Raw genomic sequence first — 17436 nt, forward strand, 5'->3', positions numbered from 1 at the left:
GTGAAAATTAAAACCCCCCAAGTACCTCATCCTACACCAGGAGTGTAGGTCACTGTGGGATCACAGAAGGTGAGAAAGAAAAAGAGACATCTGCACATGGGTGAAATTCCTGCTAATGCCACTTTTCAAATGCAGTGATGATTCACTGTGTGAAAATGGTCTTCTGTATCCCCTAGCAACCAGAAACAAAATATCTCTGTTCTTGTCTGCTGGCCTTCAAAAACACATATGAGAAGTGATTTGTTTTCACAAGACAATCATGCAGCATTAGAAGCCTGCTCCCCTCCATTCTTCATCAAGACTAAGCACAAAATAGACAAGACATTTTAGCTCTTGATTGAGTTGTAGGGCAAGTCTTTTTTGGAGAGGTGTGTGGTTTTTCTGTTTTGTTCTTTGACTTTTTAACGCATGAAAAATAAAACTGTACCGTATGCAAATTACTGCTAGTATTTAATATACTCTTGAAATCTGAGAGATGTGACTTTTGTCCTCAATTTCTTAGACTTCTATGGCAACATAGTATTTTATTATTTTTCACTCAGCATGCTTTTGAATTTTATTCTTTAGTATGTTTAGGATTAAAAAACCTGAGACTCCATATTTCACAAAACATGCAAAAATAAGGAATGCTTTCTTTAAACATAATATATCAAATGAGTGGTGTATCTTTGTGTAGGCAGCTGAAATTCAGCAAGTCAAATGCTGAAAAGATTGTGTCAAACTAAGCACAAAAGACATAAGTTCCTTTTTTCAGGCTTGTTTTTCAGCAATCACACCCTTTTCTCTTTCCTCACAGCATCTAGCAATTGATGCTATTTTTAGAAATTATTCTGATAATCACTCAGCAAACCTTAGGCTGAATTGTTAAGAATGCTGTACCCTTAGCTGGAGAACTGCATGATGATGATGTACAAAAGGCTTTGACCTTTTCAAATCTCCAGTTTCCCTATTTGCTTTATAAATGTAAACCATGAGGGGGGAAAAAATTGGGTTTTATCCAGAGGAGGTGCTTAGTGCACAGTTACAATTTGCATTTACAGAGCAGTGGGTTTCTTTCTTCCAGTTTTGAAATAGTTTGGTAGTATTTCAAATGAACAATTGTGTGAAGAATTTTCTTGTGGAAAGTTAAATGAGAACAAATCATTCTCTGTGTATGTTCATGTCCTGAATGACTGCAGTAGTAGCTCCCTGCCTGCACAGTCTGTGGGGGAGAAGATTCTTCAGTCCTGGAAGAATTGGCTGGCTTTGGCTTACAGATTAATTTAGCCTTGCTTATACAAGTGGTGTAAGATAAAGGTTAAATTTGTGCACCTGAGGCACAGATTTAAATGAGAAGCAGCTGAAGAAAAACATGTTTCTCTTGAAAAGTATTTAAATTATCATAAGAATTGAAATTTGAATTCATTTTATACTATAAAGCATTAATCAGCTTTATTTATAAATAAATTCAAATTAGACTGCATAAGTGATCATACTGCTTGAAATAGAAAATAAAGTTGTCAATGCTATTTTGATGTTCATGCATTTCTGCATTTTTACATTTTTTCCCTGCATAATTTTTCCTTGTATTTTTCCACTGCTGTTGATTCCATAAATTGAACCTTATTATTCACTATTTCAGGCCCCATTTATATATGACACTCCATGCAGGCAGTACCCTTCATCTGCTTGAAAGGGCTTGCAGAACAGGAACATCAGTAACTTAAGTTTGTGACTGTTGGGCGTAAGTCACTGCTGCATAAATCTGATGAAGGCCTGTGCTTGTCTTTTTGAAGATTTGGAATTCTGTGATATCCTGTGTTCAAGAAACAAAAGAACCACAAACATTTTAAAGGCCATCTAGTCCAATCTCCTGCAATGAGTTGAAGGGACATCTTCCACTAGATCAGGTTGCTCAGAGCCCCATCCAACCTGAACTTGAATGTTTCCAGGGATGGGGCACCACCTCTCAGCGAAACCTGTTCCAGTGGTTCCCCACCTGCACAGTAAGCAACTTCTTCCTGATACCTAAGCCAAATCAACTCTCTTTTAGTTTAAAACCTCTATCCCTTGTCCTATTGCAACAGCGCCTGCTTAAGTCTGTCCCCATTTTTCTTACAGACCCTCTTCAAGTCCTGAAAGGCTGCAGTGAGGTCCCCCTGGAGCTTCTCTAGGCTGAACAAACCCACTTTTCTCAGCCTTTCTGTTTGGTATTGTTTCATCTCCCTGTATTGCCATTGGGGTTGTCCCAGTCCAGAAGCAGCACCTTGCACGTGGCCTTCCTGAACCACATCAGGTCCCGTGGGCCCACTTCTCCAGCTTGTCCAGGTCCCTGTGGATGGCATCCTGTCCTTCCAGTGTGTCTGTCACACCTTGCAGCTTGGATCCTAGTGGCATTTAAAAACACTACTGACACTGTGAAAACAAGATACTTCTGTTTTAGGAAACTTGCAGTAAATAGATGGGAATTAATAGTGTTAATATGGTGTATTTTGTGCAATTTTGTAGAAATCCTCTGAAGAATACATACCTGCAAGTAGCTTCCTTGAACATAGGTTTTAGGCATATACCTGAAGAAAAAATACTTTCTAAAGCATTCAACAAGAATCCTATGAGAATTTTCACTTTCCTTCAGGAAAACTATACTTAAATGATGAGAATTTTCTGTTGGATTTTTGCTTGCATCTATCAAAAAGCTACAACATGGCTTTATTTTTTTCCCCTGCATTTTAGCTATGACACACTCTAATTTGCAGAAAACAAGCAAATTAAAAGCGATGTAAAAGTTATTTGTGTTTACTGCTAATACCTTGTTTTTGAGAGCCATTAGTAAAAGTTGCCAATTCTTCTTTTTAAAAAATGTGTATTAATGGGATTTTGTTTCATTTAAGAGTTTCCAAAGCTGGTACTGAACTCCATGTCTCTGCTTAGGAGAAGGATTGAAACTGCTGCTGGGCAGCTGTCCATTGCTCTTGAATACAGGAACCATTTAGACTTTATACTACTGAAGAGTAATCAGAACTGAGTGAAAGAAATAGAGGCATTAGACTAGAAATGATTGAAACCTGGCAGCAGATTTTTTTTCTGATCACATGTGGGCAGCTTTCAGACCCTTTGCAATATCCTAGTGCTGCAATATGAGTTCTGTATGTTAAAAAAAATACTGAGAAGCTTTTAAAGGCCATCATCATGTGCTCTGATTGATGCAGGACTTAGGGCAAAAAAGGTCTGTGGCCATTAACTGAAAGTTACAATAAAATAGAAGGGCACGGGATTGATTTTAGTATTTCCTTAATATTGATTTCCTCTGTTGAAAATTAAGTGTTCCACAAGTGTCTTTTTGCATCTTCGGTGTTATGTGCTTAAAGTTTGTTATGTTTTATCTGTTTCCTGTATTCCAGTGCGAAAACCATCTGTTTCAGTTATCAGGGCAACCTCCTTTTCAAGATTGTTCTTTTTGTATGCAATATCTGATGCAGCCATAGTAAATTGCCCCAACTTTAAGAGGCATGACATAGCAGACTGGTGAAATTTTTCTGTTGAACTTCCCACTCCTGAGGTGTTGAGAGCAGCAGTAGGATTAGAGCTAGAGTTCAACAGGAATAATTGTGAGCTGGGCTTTTCAGGCCAGCTCTGCTGGTGGACATCATTTAAACCAGGGTATTTCTGCTACCTGTGATCTCTCAGGGGGTTGTTTTATGTGCTTTTGGATGTCAGTTTCTTTTGGAGTTCTTGAGGGTTGTAGGAAGAAGATGGGGAACCAGCTTTTGCTTATCAGTGGGATGGCAGCAGTGACAACCACAGTGCAGCAGCCAGGAGGTGTTAGCACCTGCCAGTACCTCTGTGGTGCTGAGCAGGGAAAGATCCAACAACTCTGCCAAGGAAAGCTTCTGTTTTTACCATAACTGAGCCTACAGAGATTCCTGTAAGCAGTGGCAGCTGCTGAGAGCTAAAATCACAGTGGTGGAAGCGAGGGGAAAAGGAGCAGATAAAAGAAACTTGCTGGAGCCGTGCAGAGAGGCTGCCATCAGATAAGCCAGAGTGCCAACTGCTCCATGGCATAATGGGAGTATGGATAAACTCCTCGCCTGTAGCACGAGCCTAGGAGTTTGTTAACATCTCTTCTCATTTCCTTTGTCTCCTGCTGATTTATTTTTGTAGTTATACCAAAGCTGTTGCAAGGAATACTGATATATCACATGGTGACTGAGCCAGCACCTTAACCTTTCTTTGTGAAATTACAGAACTAGGAAAAAAACAATAAAATGTATTAATACTGTAGTGGAGATCCTGCCAAAGAAACAATACCGCCAAAGAAAACAGACAGTATTATTATTTTAAAATTGTTTTTCATTTGAAAGGCTCTTTATATTTTATTGTAGTTAAATGCATGTGAAAGGTGTGTTCAATTTTTCACCCTGGTTTCCCTATTAATGTTGAAGGGTAGGAAGAAATTATGCTCATTTGTATTCCTGGACATAATATAAATGAAAAATGAATATTTTATTGCTAATGGCTTTATAAAATGCTATTCTGATATCTCAGCAAATTTAGTATATAATTCTATTTTAAAACATAAAAATAAAAAAAAGCTCAGCTGAGGGCTCTAAAAATAACAATAATGCAATGCCTAAGTACTAGTACAGCAGCTTTTAACTCCTCTCTTTCTTTGCAAATGATATCAATTTCTTAAACAGTGTAGCTTGGCCTCCCCAGACTTCACAAAGCTTGAGGCTGAGAAGTGTCTCAAAATGAAAGTTCTCTGTAGCAAAACCCAACAACCTTTTCACAAATTCATTATTTGACCAGCTTTGCTGTGTATGTATCTTTTCAGTAGCAAATTAATTGTATAGCAGCTGCAGAAGGATTCCTTCAGTCAATTATGTGTGTATTTTTGAATCTGAGTTTGAATAAATATATATCTATATGCAGTATTTACTTTAGCTATATTAGATGTATTTTAATATACATATTAGCCTCTATGCAGACTGAAAGGGATGGATGTTAGCCAAAGAAGGAAGAAAGGTAGAGAAGATGGGAATACTTTCAGGTTCAGGGGGATGGCACAAAAGGGCTAGTATTGGTGTTGGCATGGGCGCAGGAGTGGGAGAAGTGGGAATAGGAGATCTTGTGCAAGTAAACAAAGAGGTAGGACAGAGCAGACAGTCTTGAAGACAGTTTTGGGAATGCTGGGGGATGAGAGGCTGGACATGAGCTGGCAATGGGCACTAACAGCCCAGAAAGCCAGAAATATCCTGGGCTGCATCCTAAACAGTGTGGGCAGCAGGGGAGGGAGGGGGTTCTGCCCCTCTGCTCTGGTGAGACCCCACCGGCAGGGCTGCATCAGTTCTGGGGTCCCAGCACAGGAAGATCTTTAGATCTTAGGAAATCTTGTTTATATCTTGTTTATCTGGAAAGTAGAGAGGTGAGCAAGTGGAGCTGGAAGGACTTTGGAGAGCTTACTGCAGCTGGGGTAGTTCGTACTGAACCTTCTGACAGCGTGGGAGTTGAAGTTCCTGTTGTGCCTTTCCCTTAATCCTTCCCCTAAGAATGAAAGGTGCTGTGTGAAGGTGAGAACTCAGCATAACATGTTTTTACAAAAGCAAGGAATTTTTGTTCTGCCTGGACCAACTCCACAGTGGAATCTGTTTGTTCAACTAAAAAGTGGGCTTAGCATTCTAGAAACTGTCTGTGGTAATCAGAATTTCTACATTTCAGTGCCTTTTATATATGCCACATAAATTCAACTTTCAAAACTTTCAGAAGTCATTACTATTGAAAACACTGTGAAGCAAATAACATAGCAAAACTCACTATTTTTTAGCTTTTACTTCTATCAACATATTATACAGAAGAAGTGCTGCAGCCATGAAAAACGTATTTCAAATTATAAAATGTCACTTGTTTCTTTTCATGTAGTGTGAAGAAAACACCCAGCCTGTCTTCCTTGATTTAGTAGCAGATAGATACAGATGTTTAAAATGTTTCCTTTAAGCTGTTATTTGGTAATTCAAGATAGTTTTGAGAATGAAGCTACTGCATCTAAATAAGTTAAAATACCCTGTGAGGAGTGGTTCCATACTAAAATTGTAAAAACCCTTCTGAGAACTGATGAAGAAGTGAGAATAATTGCAATCACAACATTTAGGAAGTGCAAAATAGCTTGTTAAAACCTCAATGAAATGCATAGCAATTGAAGGCATCTGAATCTTTTTTGGGAATCACAGAAAAATAAAACATAGCCTCAGATTAAAACACAGTTGTGAAACTCTGGCAAAGTTCTCCATGATGCTTACAAAGTAAAGTAAACTTAGGAAACAACTGGACAATTTAGTAGAAAATTATTAATGAAAGTCAGGTTGGTTTCATTGTGTTCAGATTTAAAAAATAAATTGTGTCAATATTATGAAACATTGCCCTCATTTAGATAAAAGCTCTGTAAGTCAGGGAAACTAGTCAGTTAACTGATCCAAATATTGGAGGAGATACCACCTATATATCCCTATGTACTTATGGGCAGTAAAGCATGTGTAGCTTTTGGATGTGAGTTTGGTGTATGCTAAAATGTGTGCCTTCAAGAAAGATATTCATTAATACCAAGTACAAGTAGGTTTTTGTCTTGAAGGAATCATGTCTTTTGTAGACTAAAAAAAAGACGTTACATTGGCTGTAAGGAGATCACAAAAAACTCTTTCAGAGTTTCATGGAGAACAGTGAGTTGTGAGCATAGGAACTGTTGTGCTGAAACTGGCACCTAAATCCATGTCTAGCTTCAACAGTGGCAGTCTTTGGATCCTTCAGAGGAACTTGCAGAACAACCTAGTTTGGAGCGTTTTTTCCCAACCCATCAAGACAGTTGCTTCCCTATATCCAGCAGCAAATAAATACGTATTCTGTTTATACTTTTATCCTCTTTAATGTAATGGTAGGTGCATTTATTGTTTGTATTGATATCTGGTCCTTTTAAATTCCAACTTTTATCTTGGTCCCAGTATTTTATATTAGGTAATGATGCATAACATGCCTGTGTGTGTAAGGGAGGGAGAGGAGTCAATTATGTTCTCGGATTTGACCCTTCTCAGTTTGATTAATTGATTAGTTCTGTTCTAAGTGTTTTATCTGGAAGTGCAGGAAAACAGTGGATCTCTGTGCAGGGAAGATGTAGAAGTTTGAGAGAGCCCAGAGGTTCTCTGCTGATGGCCTCTTCTTTGAGTGGATGCTGACCAGACATTTTCTTTCACATTCAGATTATGGCTGTGGTGTGGAGTATCAGGTAGTTACTGTGAGTGCTGTGATGCAAGCTTTGGAGAAAGAAAGTGTCTTTGTGACTAGAGTTAAAAAAGCCCCACAGTGAACCTACTGTGAGAGACAACCATCTTTTTTTCTATAAAGCTGAAAGCAGTTTGAGAAAAAAAAAAAGTGTACATTTGAAAGATCTCCTGCAAGGAAAGAAAAGCAATTGAAATAGACAGCCTGCAGATTAAAATCCCTGGAGAGCACTTGGTTCTCTCAATTGCCTGCTGAAAGAGCAGAAAAAGCTGATTTTATATGATATTATTAGGGAGGAATATACAATAACAAAATGTCAAGGCTGGATAGTATAGTCAATGAAGTATGGAAGAAACAATAGAAACTGAAGAAGGAGTAGAGTTTTGCTTAAGGAAATCGGTTCTCCACTGTGTTGTCAACAAAGCATTTGCATCTGTGAAAGCGACCCCCTGGTTTTCATTAGGATAAAAATATGACTGGAGTTGCATTTAATATCATGTGTCATGGTAGCAGTCCCAATTGGGAGAGTGACAGTCACTGATGATCCCATGTGCCTTCTCTCAAAGAGATGTTAACCCCAAAGTCATTGTCCAAATTAGTTTTGAAATGAGATTCTGCTTGCAATAGAAGTGAAGGGGATTTTTAGAGATTAACTTGCAGTGAATTTGCTGTTGGGAAGGTAAAAATGGTTTTCTCCTACATATTAATGGACCCTTCATGTAACCTCTCTGTAGCAGGAAGGTGTCTGACTAGGAAACTTGTGTCTCTGTTTATTACAAGTTTTATGGAGGAAAGCAGGGAGAAAAGACAGACTGGTAGGATGAGCAAGATAAAATCCAGGTGAAAATAAAGAGCAGAAAGGAAGATATATTTGGTGTTAAAGGAATGCATTAGTTAATAAATAGCATATATGTCAGTGTCTATTGTAAGAAATGTGATATTCCCCTGCTTATAAAAACAGACTTTTTCCCCCACTTTGTATGCACTGAATTGTAAACCAGCAACCTCCCATTCTCAATAGTTCAGCTTTCTACTTTGTTTACAAATTTCAAAGCCTTTATCAAGGTGTTGTCCTTGTCCTAGCTACCAACTTATTTTTATGATAAGGAATTTCATATTGCCGTTTTAGAAACTGAAAACTAGATAATAATAGTAATTTGTGCTTTGTGTTTTGGTGTTCTTACACTTTTGCAATTAATGTAAAGAGCAGAGAGATAGATAACTTAGTAAATTTAAATATTTGAGTAAATTATGTTTATATTAAATATAAAACAGTGTGAAAATATAGCCTGAGTTTAAACTATTTCAAACACACTAGCCCTTCAACAAACCATGTATGCTTTATGTTGCTTGCTGGTTATGGGCTCTAGAAATGATTTGGCCTAATTAGAGGGTTGAAAGAGCTTTTTTTTTTAGCTATTTTTCCAGGTGGAAATAAATAACAGTCAACAAAATATTCTTCATACTAACCCCTCTTTGGTAGAAGAAAAATATGCGAAGTATTAGATTTAAGAGACTTCCTGAAAACTCAGACTCTTCTGAAAAAAAAAAATCCAGTTCTGGATGAACAAATACTGCTAAGTGGCAGATGAGTATCTTATCTTTTATGAGGTGGAATTTCCCAACTTTCCCAGGTGATTGGCTTTGCTTAGATTGAGGGAGGAATCAGGACTAATCTGTGTGCCTGTATCCTAATTGCTGATTGAGAATCAGTAGGTAATTGAACCACTGAAACCTTCCCCAGCCGTCTGTACTTCACGGAGCATAAAAAGAGGTAGCAAGACACAGCAGCAGCTGTAATTTATGCTTCACCCCTGCAATGGGAGCTACAATAACTCAGGTCAGATGCAAGACCCTCACAGCCTTCCTAGCTATGGGAGCAGCGAGCTCCAGGCAAATACTGGAAAATAATACTTAAATGTCTCAGCTGTTAATTGCATGCATTAGTAATTAGTAAGATATTTAGCTGTATTTTCTAAGGAAGGAGATGTGACATGGATTTATAAATAACCACCTGAATTGTATCCAGAGATATTACAAAACACATTTTAAGGAGCCTCTCGCTCTGTTCTTAGTGAGAGTGATGGGAGACGTTGGGGGACGTTACTCAAACCTGATAGAGGGTGGGAGGTGAAAGCTTTTATTGTATGTCTACTATTTTCTTTAATCTAAACCAATTTTCATTTTTCTGTCCTCAGTTGTTTATAGAAAATTTATTTGCTGGAAGTATATGTATGAGCAAAACCTCTTCATGACATGAAATAATACAGAAATTACAGAAACCAGAGCATTCCAAAATTGTGTAGGAGAGCATTGCACACCCTGCATGAATAACTGCATGATTCTGTCTTTGTTTTTAACCTCCCTTCATAGCTTTGAGGAAATCACTTTCCCTTCTTTTTCACGTTCATGGATAAAATAGGATAATGATATTTAAGTACAATATTTCATAAAAATACTGTGCAAACCCATTAATAAATCCATTTGCAGGTCTTTGATTACCCTCAGTATATCAAAATGTCACTACTGAGCTTGCTGACTGCACTTATTTAATTTCCTAGTTCTACTCAACTTCTAGATTATAAAATGATATTTTCTGACATAACTTATGATACAACTAAAACTATCACTCTGAAAGTCACTTCAGCACTCATCCACTACCCCTTAGACAAAGCTATAAAGTACACAGATTGTCTTTTCTTCAGTTATTATAAAGATTTATTGGCTCTCTAGCTCTAATATCCACTGAAGGTTTTCTCTGTCAGTATTAACTCCTTAGATCAATAAATTGTGATACTGGTCTCCTGAGGAGTCAGTGTCTGCCAGCTACCATTGCAGTGTTTACCCCTGTTGAACAGCAGTTGTAGCAAATTAAATTGGCTTCTGTTGGTGCATGGTCCTTATTTTACGGCACAATTAATGAAGGCTGACAGATAGGCCACTTCCTAAAGAACGTCAGATTAAAGGCAAAGGTTTGTAGCAAGAAAAATCTGAATTTATGCGGTGAATCTGCTTTCATTTATAGGAGAGTTGCTGAAGACTGGAAGATGACTCTTCAAAAGAAGGAGTCCTTTTCAAAGGGGTGTGTTTTTAACACTCTGCACAACACTTTGTGTTGCTGGAAACCCACTGACTACATTCTCTAATCTGCTGTTAGACAGTTTATATTGTTATGTAGGTTTGTGAAATGTTCTGCTTTGAGGAAGGTAGAGACAAGTGGAATAAAACAAAACCAAGCCTGTAACTACTTTAAAACAGCTCTAGAAACAGGTGCTTTCACTTCCATCTAGCTCAAATGATGAGAATTGGTCCTCAAACAGGATCCTGACCTTGGATCTCCAAAATGGATGTAGCAATGGGAAAAGCTTGTTCTATTGGACTTGTTTTCTTCCTTTGTCTCGTTATCAGGATACTTCCTGATTACAGTTTTAACATTGCTCTCCAAGGATAAATAATTATCATGGCCTGTCAGTGACTCCAAGGTACCTTTTCAACTGCACAATAAGATTGATGTATATTGAGACTGATTCTAGAAATTAGAATAAAACTTAGTGTTGATCTTTACAATCATGGAAAATGTATTGACAAAATTCTAATAATGTCATTTTTCTGGATATTAGCAGCCTGTTCCAAACAAAAAAAAATGGCCTAAAAGCACTGAGAGAAATGCTCACAGTGTTTTGGTTTTTTTTCTTGGCATAGGCAAGATGGTATTTTTCTAAACTGTTGTTCTGAGAAATACTTGAATTGCTTGGTATTCACATATTTTGAAAATGTAGTTTAGGTGATTAAAGCTGTGCAAATTTTCTGCCCTCTGGTAAACTGAGAGGTTTCCAGTGACACATGGAAAAGGCTCAGTCAACAAAACCCAGCTGTGCATTTTGTGCATAAAAAACACATATTAAAATGATAGTTGCAAAGCAAAGTACTTCAAAATCAGATGTCCTAATTTTGCCTAATATTTTGAATTAGGATAAAAATTATGTTTATTTAGCATTTGCAATTACTTAAAACATGTAATTATAGCCTCATGGTATAGCATCTTCTGGTTAATTTATAACTAAAACCGATCAAGTTTATGCTGGTCTTGAAGTGAGTGGCTGCTTTTATGAGAACACAATTGGTTTAGACAACATTAAATAAAAAGTCCCCAGTAAGTAAATTCCTCCCAGTGATTTTTTTTTATATGTATGGGGAGCTTTAGACTGCGAAGTGTGATTATGATAACCACACCACAGAGAGCAAATTTAAGTGGGGAGTGGGGTGTTGTTTGAAATTCTTAGTATGTTGCTTCAGGAGGGCAAGCTATCAACATCTTTCATAGCAGTGATTAGTTTGTAAGGGTTTGGGTTTTTTAATAGCTTGAGAAACAGCCCTTTTGGTGCTCACTCAGCCCTCCACTATAATAAACTGTGTTAGTACCACTGGGTTTAATTAATTTACACAGGCACAGATAGCGCTCTGCTTTCCTTCAAGACAAAAATTACTGAAGGTATTGGAGGAGCCACTGAGAGTATGTATATGTGGACAGCTTTAGGCTCTCCTGCCAGTGCTCCTGTCTGGCCAGACTCAAATTAGTTTCAGTCCAGAAGCCATGTGGTCGTGGTGCCCCTGCTGACACGCCCCCCACCCCCAACAGGCCATGGAGCCACATCAGTGTGACATCAGACCTGGGCTGGCTCCTGTCCACTCATCATGGAAGAGCAGATATTTTTCTGAGGCCATCCTCTGGATGTGCCCTGAGGTGTTTTGTGGCAACACCAGTGCCGTCCCCAGGGCTGTTAAACCTTCCTTGGATTCCAGCTATCCCTGAACAATGTGCAGCTCATGCTTTGCAGATTTTCCTAGGGATGCTGTTTCAGTGCTTAAAGATGGGCCTGTCCTCCTGCATATTTCTAACTGCAAATTAGGGCACTTGATTTGGTTTGGAAATCAGATGCTCGATTCCCCCTCCCCCCCCCCCCCCAAATTTTTTTTCTGTTCTATGTAAATTAAAAGGCAAATTGTCTTAGGCTGAGCTGCTGGCATTTGAGTCAAAACATTCCCACAGAAGTATTCAGTTTTGTCTGCACTCTGTGTTTAATGTAGAACAGCTAAGTTTCACTTCATTTTGTAAATATTACTGGCCAGTTTTCTTGATGATCAGATGCAGGAGTCCGCGTTAAAATTTGTAGTGTTTCTGAATACAATGGATTCTGCAGAGATACTGACTGTCTGACATGCTGCAATCTATTCCTCAACATCACCTCTGTGTTCCGTGGGTTATAAATTACCCGTCTCTTTCTTAGGATATAATTACCATGGCCCCCTTCTTTCTCATTTACTTGCATCCCTATTATTTAGCAAGCAACTGTTGCCTTTTCTTTCAGCTATGGTGTAACTGATAGGTAGCTAATTTAAATCACATTTTCTCAGTGGATGTTAACTTTGAAGTCTCTGTTTTGGATTTGCCCTGTTTTGGATTTGACACAGGGATTTTGTACCCAAAATTTTGTCGTTTTTCATCCCTGACCAGTTGGCTGAGTAAAATGCAGTGTCTCTCCATAAACATCTTCTGATGAATGAAGTGTTAGAAATTACAGGGTGGAGCAGTGTGGGTTCACTTGCAGAATTTGGGTTTATCAAAGGACTTAGAGTTGATTAATAGTGATGCAAAAACAGGTATTAGATTAGTCAAGTGCACAAGTTGAATTTATGAGATCATTCTGCATTGCAATGCTACATTGTCAAAAGGAATGCACTACTAGGCTATGCAAACTTGGGTTTTTTTTATATTATAAATTTCTGTTTTACTAGTGGTCATGGTGGATTTTTTTTCATTTTAGCGCTTAGGGAATTTTTTTCCCAAGAGGTAGCATTATTCTAGTTTTCTCCAGAAGCATTGTGATATTGTTTATGTATGTTTTTAAACTCCAGATTTTGTTCTTCTCTTATTATTACCATTAAATACTGTTAAGAATCACGCACTTGTTTTAATATCTGTCTCATCTGTAAAAATAATGACCATGCTAACCAACAGGTTACTGAAATGTGATTTGAAGAGGGTGGGGTTCTAGATCAATCTTTCAAGCATTTTGACTTGACAGGTCCATTGAAGTATACAGAATTATTTTTATTTATAACTTTGGTCTTCACTGTTTCTTTTCTTGTATTAGGGCTTGTTTGTAAAGTATATTGACTCATGTGAATGGGATCTTTTTTTAAACATCGAACCTAATATTTTCCTGTGATATATTGCTTTCCTGTTAATATTTCCTTCTAAATATACTGTTGAGCCATCCCAAAAATAATTTAAAATTTTATGTCATAGTTTCTTTTGAGATGAATAAGTTTTTCTGTATGAACAAATATGAACAGCATGTTTGTATACTTGTGTGTTTCAGTCTTTGAATGGGGAGTTAATTCAAAATAAAATGCAAGTACTTACCTATTAGTGAAATACTTGAACTAATTACGAGCAAATAAGTACAGGTTGCAGTTGTCAGTCTATTTCTGTTGGATTTCCAGTGCTGTTTTCAAGCTCTTTCATCCCCCTCCTCCAAAATGTAAAAAAAAAGTTGTCCGTAGAAGTTGATTGGAAATGCGAACTCCTGTGTGTTTTTCTTTCAGAGTACGGATATGAGCCCAGCTGGCAGCACAGCCTCCCTCCCTGTCAGCCCCCTTCCTGAGGAGCCATTGTTTTTCAAGGTACAGTTAATTCATTTCATCATAAATATTGTCTATTAATCTTGGCTTATCAGGTAATCTGCTGTACTGTGAAGTGCTTATTGTTGCTTCTTCCTTTTCTTCAAATTACCATGATGTCAGCAGATGTTCTGTGTCTATACCATGCAATTTTCAAGAAATACCTAGAATACAATGTTGGATTTGAATAGTTTTCCAGCAGACTTGCGAACTGTTATTTGTAAGAGTGTGTTTTTATCCATCATCCCATTTGGATATGTGCATTCGTGAACTAGTGTGTGTCACCAACAGATTTATCTTTATTTTGTATTTCCAGTATATCTCTGAACAAAACAATGATTAGTTTCTCCAAGGATACAGGAGACATTAAAGATCTGTCAAAGAACAGTTTTGGCATAAGTCCAGTGTAAGCCACAGGCCTGGCATTTTAATTAATAATAAATGTTGGGACAATGTCCACAACTTCATGAGGTTTAACCTGTGAGGAGTGAGTTGCCATATGTCACATTTTCAGCTGACACCATGATATCCATCCCTGGGACACAGAATAGCCTTAGGCAGATCCTCTTGGAAGAGGTCTCCTGAGGCCGCCCAGGTACTCAGGGCAGTGCTGGCATCATCTAGCAAAGAGGTCACCTTGCCAGTTGTTCCCTTAGATAAGGAAGAGGAACTTGAGTTTTCAGCACCATTCACTCAATTGGGTGTCATAATATGGACTAAGTTGCACTCACAGGAGTATCCCTTTTAAATTAAAATTTTCCCTCTCTCAAGTAAGTTGCCACTTTGTGCATGCAATCAGTTGACTGGGTTGAGTTTTAGTCACTTTGAGATGATGTTAAGTAAAAGCTGAGAAACTGGAATTAATGAAGTTTGATGATGTCAAGTTCACGTGTCTCCTGTATGTTCTTCCAGCACAGAAGTGTTGTTCTGACCTGGCCAAGCCCAGAAAAGAAACTCCTTTTTTTCCCCCCATATTTTCAGTGTCTGTGCAACAGTTGTATAACCAGCCAGCTGATTCTTGCTATTAGAAGGGTTCAGTATTGTGCTTGCTTAGTTGTTTCGTGAGTGGAGGTACAGATGGGGTATCAGTGGTCAGCTATTCACTGATTCTTATTCCTCTTTTGGGATGCTTTTAAGACCCCGTCTCTCAGTCAGATTTGTCTGAAATGGAGCAATGTTCTCCCCAGATACCAGGATACAGATCTTTATTTCTTTGGAACACCACTTTGCATGCACATTTAAGTCTGCTCAACAATCTAAGTCAGATTCAGTAGTCGAGTCTCCCCATGCCTGGAAAACTACTAAGATATTACACTTAGAAAGAAATGGGCTGCTCAGCTCAGCTAAAGGTATAAGAGGTAAGAAAATCTTCTTAACTTTCATTAGTTAATTAACTTCTTAATTTTCATGCTGAGGTAATCAAACATTGCTCTGTTTGCATCAGGGCACTGACAAGTACACTGTAGTGCCTTTATTTTTTAAGGAAATGGTGTTCCTATAACCCAGAATGGGTTGTAAATTACTTATTTGAAGTGGAATAGTTGCTCTAATAAAACAATAAAGATGTTTTTCATATTAAAAGTCTAGTAGAAATGGTGAAAGAAACTGAAAAATAGGGCAGAGAGCATTACTTAATCTTTCATTTTCAGTCAATTTTCAAACCAGGAAACATTTTCCTTTGCAATTCAAGTAAAATGAATGGAGGTCAGACCAGGAAAAAGTTAAGTGAATTTCACAGCATTTAGTAGAAATACAAATAATATAAAATGTAAAAGTTTATGTTATTTCTCCTTGGCTCACTCCAAGAGAGAGCACTGTTGTTCAAATTGTAATGTCAATGACTGGTTTTACAAGCCATAACCCTCTCTGAATACTGTCAGTCAATAATATTGGCTTTTGATGATGGGATGGTGCATTTCCCTTGGCAACATGATAATAACCTTTCCCACATCCTTGCTGCAGAGAAGGAGATTGAAAAGGCAATTCCATTCTGTGGTTCGGAAAGCACAGGTGTAAGGAAGCAGGGCCCTATCAACTGCCTCTCTTTGGGACAGTTGAAGATCTCTGAGCTAATGAGCTTTTATATTAGACTGTGAAAGGAGACCAAGCCTGGGTTCTCAATCATACCTGGTTTGATACCAAGAAAGAGAACTGTCCTTCCTTGGTTTTTAGCCATTTACCTTCAAAAGAAACTCTGCATTTCTGTATAAGGAAAGAATACAAATCCTGTCACCATACTCTTCTTGTATATCCAACTTCACCAAAGCAGATGCCTATCATTTTTAGTCCCACAGGATATGTGCTGGAAAAATATGAAGACCCTAAGCTAGTACAAAACCATTTTAAGGTTTTGAATTTAATCTAATCAAAGTTAGAAACCAGATTTCCCTGGAAGTACTTGTAGGTTGCATCTCTGCTAACACCAATCTCAGCTATTGTTCTCCCAATGTGTTACACATGCTGTGACTTGTAGCAGAAAGATCCAAATCATATAGGACCCTGCTCAGGAGTGTTTGGAGCAAGATATTTTCCAGTGCAGCAAGAAATAGTCCACCTAAATCCATCAAATACCATTACTTTAACTGAGGCATTGTGCTGTACTTCCATCAAGACAGTACCTTTAAAAGTGATCACTGATACCCAGCAAAAGGAGTAGAAAACAGTTGGGTAAGAAATAAATATAGCCAACTCCAGAACTGTTGAATCCTAAAAGCAACCAGGAGAAAATTAGCAGATAAACATATAGTTAATGCCATTCAGCAACCACTGTTCCATAAGTGTTGTCAATAGTAGATTCGGTTTTCCTTGAGGAAAGGGGCAACTTTGCACAGCAGCCAGTACAGCCAATTTTCTGTCCGGCTTTGGGATCCTTCTCCCTGTGGAGTTAGCAACACACAGATGTTCGTTCAGAGCAGTCTTCCTTAGCTGTGCTCTTCAAAATCTTAGAAAAAATCCTGTTCCGCCCTGTACACAGACACTGATAAAATGTTTCTACAACCATTTTTGATAAAGCCATCATAGGCATTTCTTTTTAATGAGGGTTATTTTCAGCTTTCAATCCTCTGCTGTTTTCCATGTGTTTAGAAAAGGAAGATCTTTTCTTACATTGTAGAAAAAGTTTATTTCTCCTCTCAGAAAAGAACATCATCTTTGTTGGTGGTTTTGCTCTTAAACTTTGAAGTAGGTAGGATCCTCTTTTGAAGAGAAGTTTTTTCTTCTGTCCCTTTATAATATTTCTTGAAGAATTAGGTCTTTGACTTGTGGGAAAAAGTTATGTCACAATTGAAATATTCCAAAACGAAGAATTTGTAATATAATGGAGTAGAATGGTATTTGTCATGCAACCTTAAGTGTTATTCTCTTATAATAGCAAAACTGTAGCTGGCTCAAATGTGAGTGACTTTTAATTATGAGTACTTACATCTGCTCTCATTAGCTGGAATTAAAAATAATCCTGCCTTTCATTTAGAAGATAAGTGAAGGAGTGGGTATTTCTAAAAGGTC

The 17436-nt window shown here is 37.8% G+C and overlaps 1 protein-coding gene across 1 annotated transcript in view; it reads left to right on the plus strand.

Moving 5' to 3' along the window:
* The window catches only part of CCSER1 (coiled-coil serine rich protein 1), a 544953-nt gene that overhangs the window by 223776 nt on the left and 303741 nt on the right, over positions 1 to 17436 (plus strand). The window contains exon 6 of the mRNA XM_066548974.1: positions 13858 to 13935. Within this exon, the coding sequence (XP_066405071.1) occupies positions 13858 to 13935 (78 nt within the window). The remainder of the gene's footprint in view (positions 1 to 13857; positions 13936 to 17436) is intronic.

This window comes from Molothrus aeneus, chromosome 4 (assembly GCF_037042795.1).
Source record: "Molothrus aeneus isolate 106 chromosome 4, BPBGC_Maene_1.0, whole genome shotgun sequence".
Taxonomy (NCBI): domain Eukaryota; kingdom Metazoa; phylum Chordata; class Aves; order Passeriformes; family Icteridae; genus Molothrus; species Molothrus aeneus.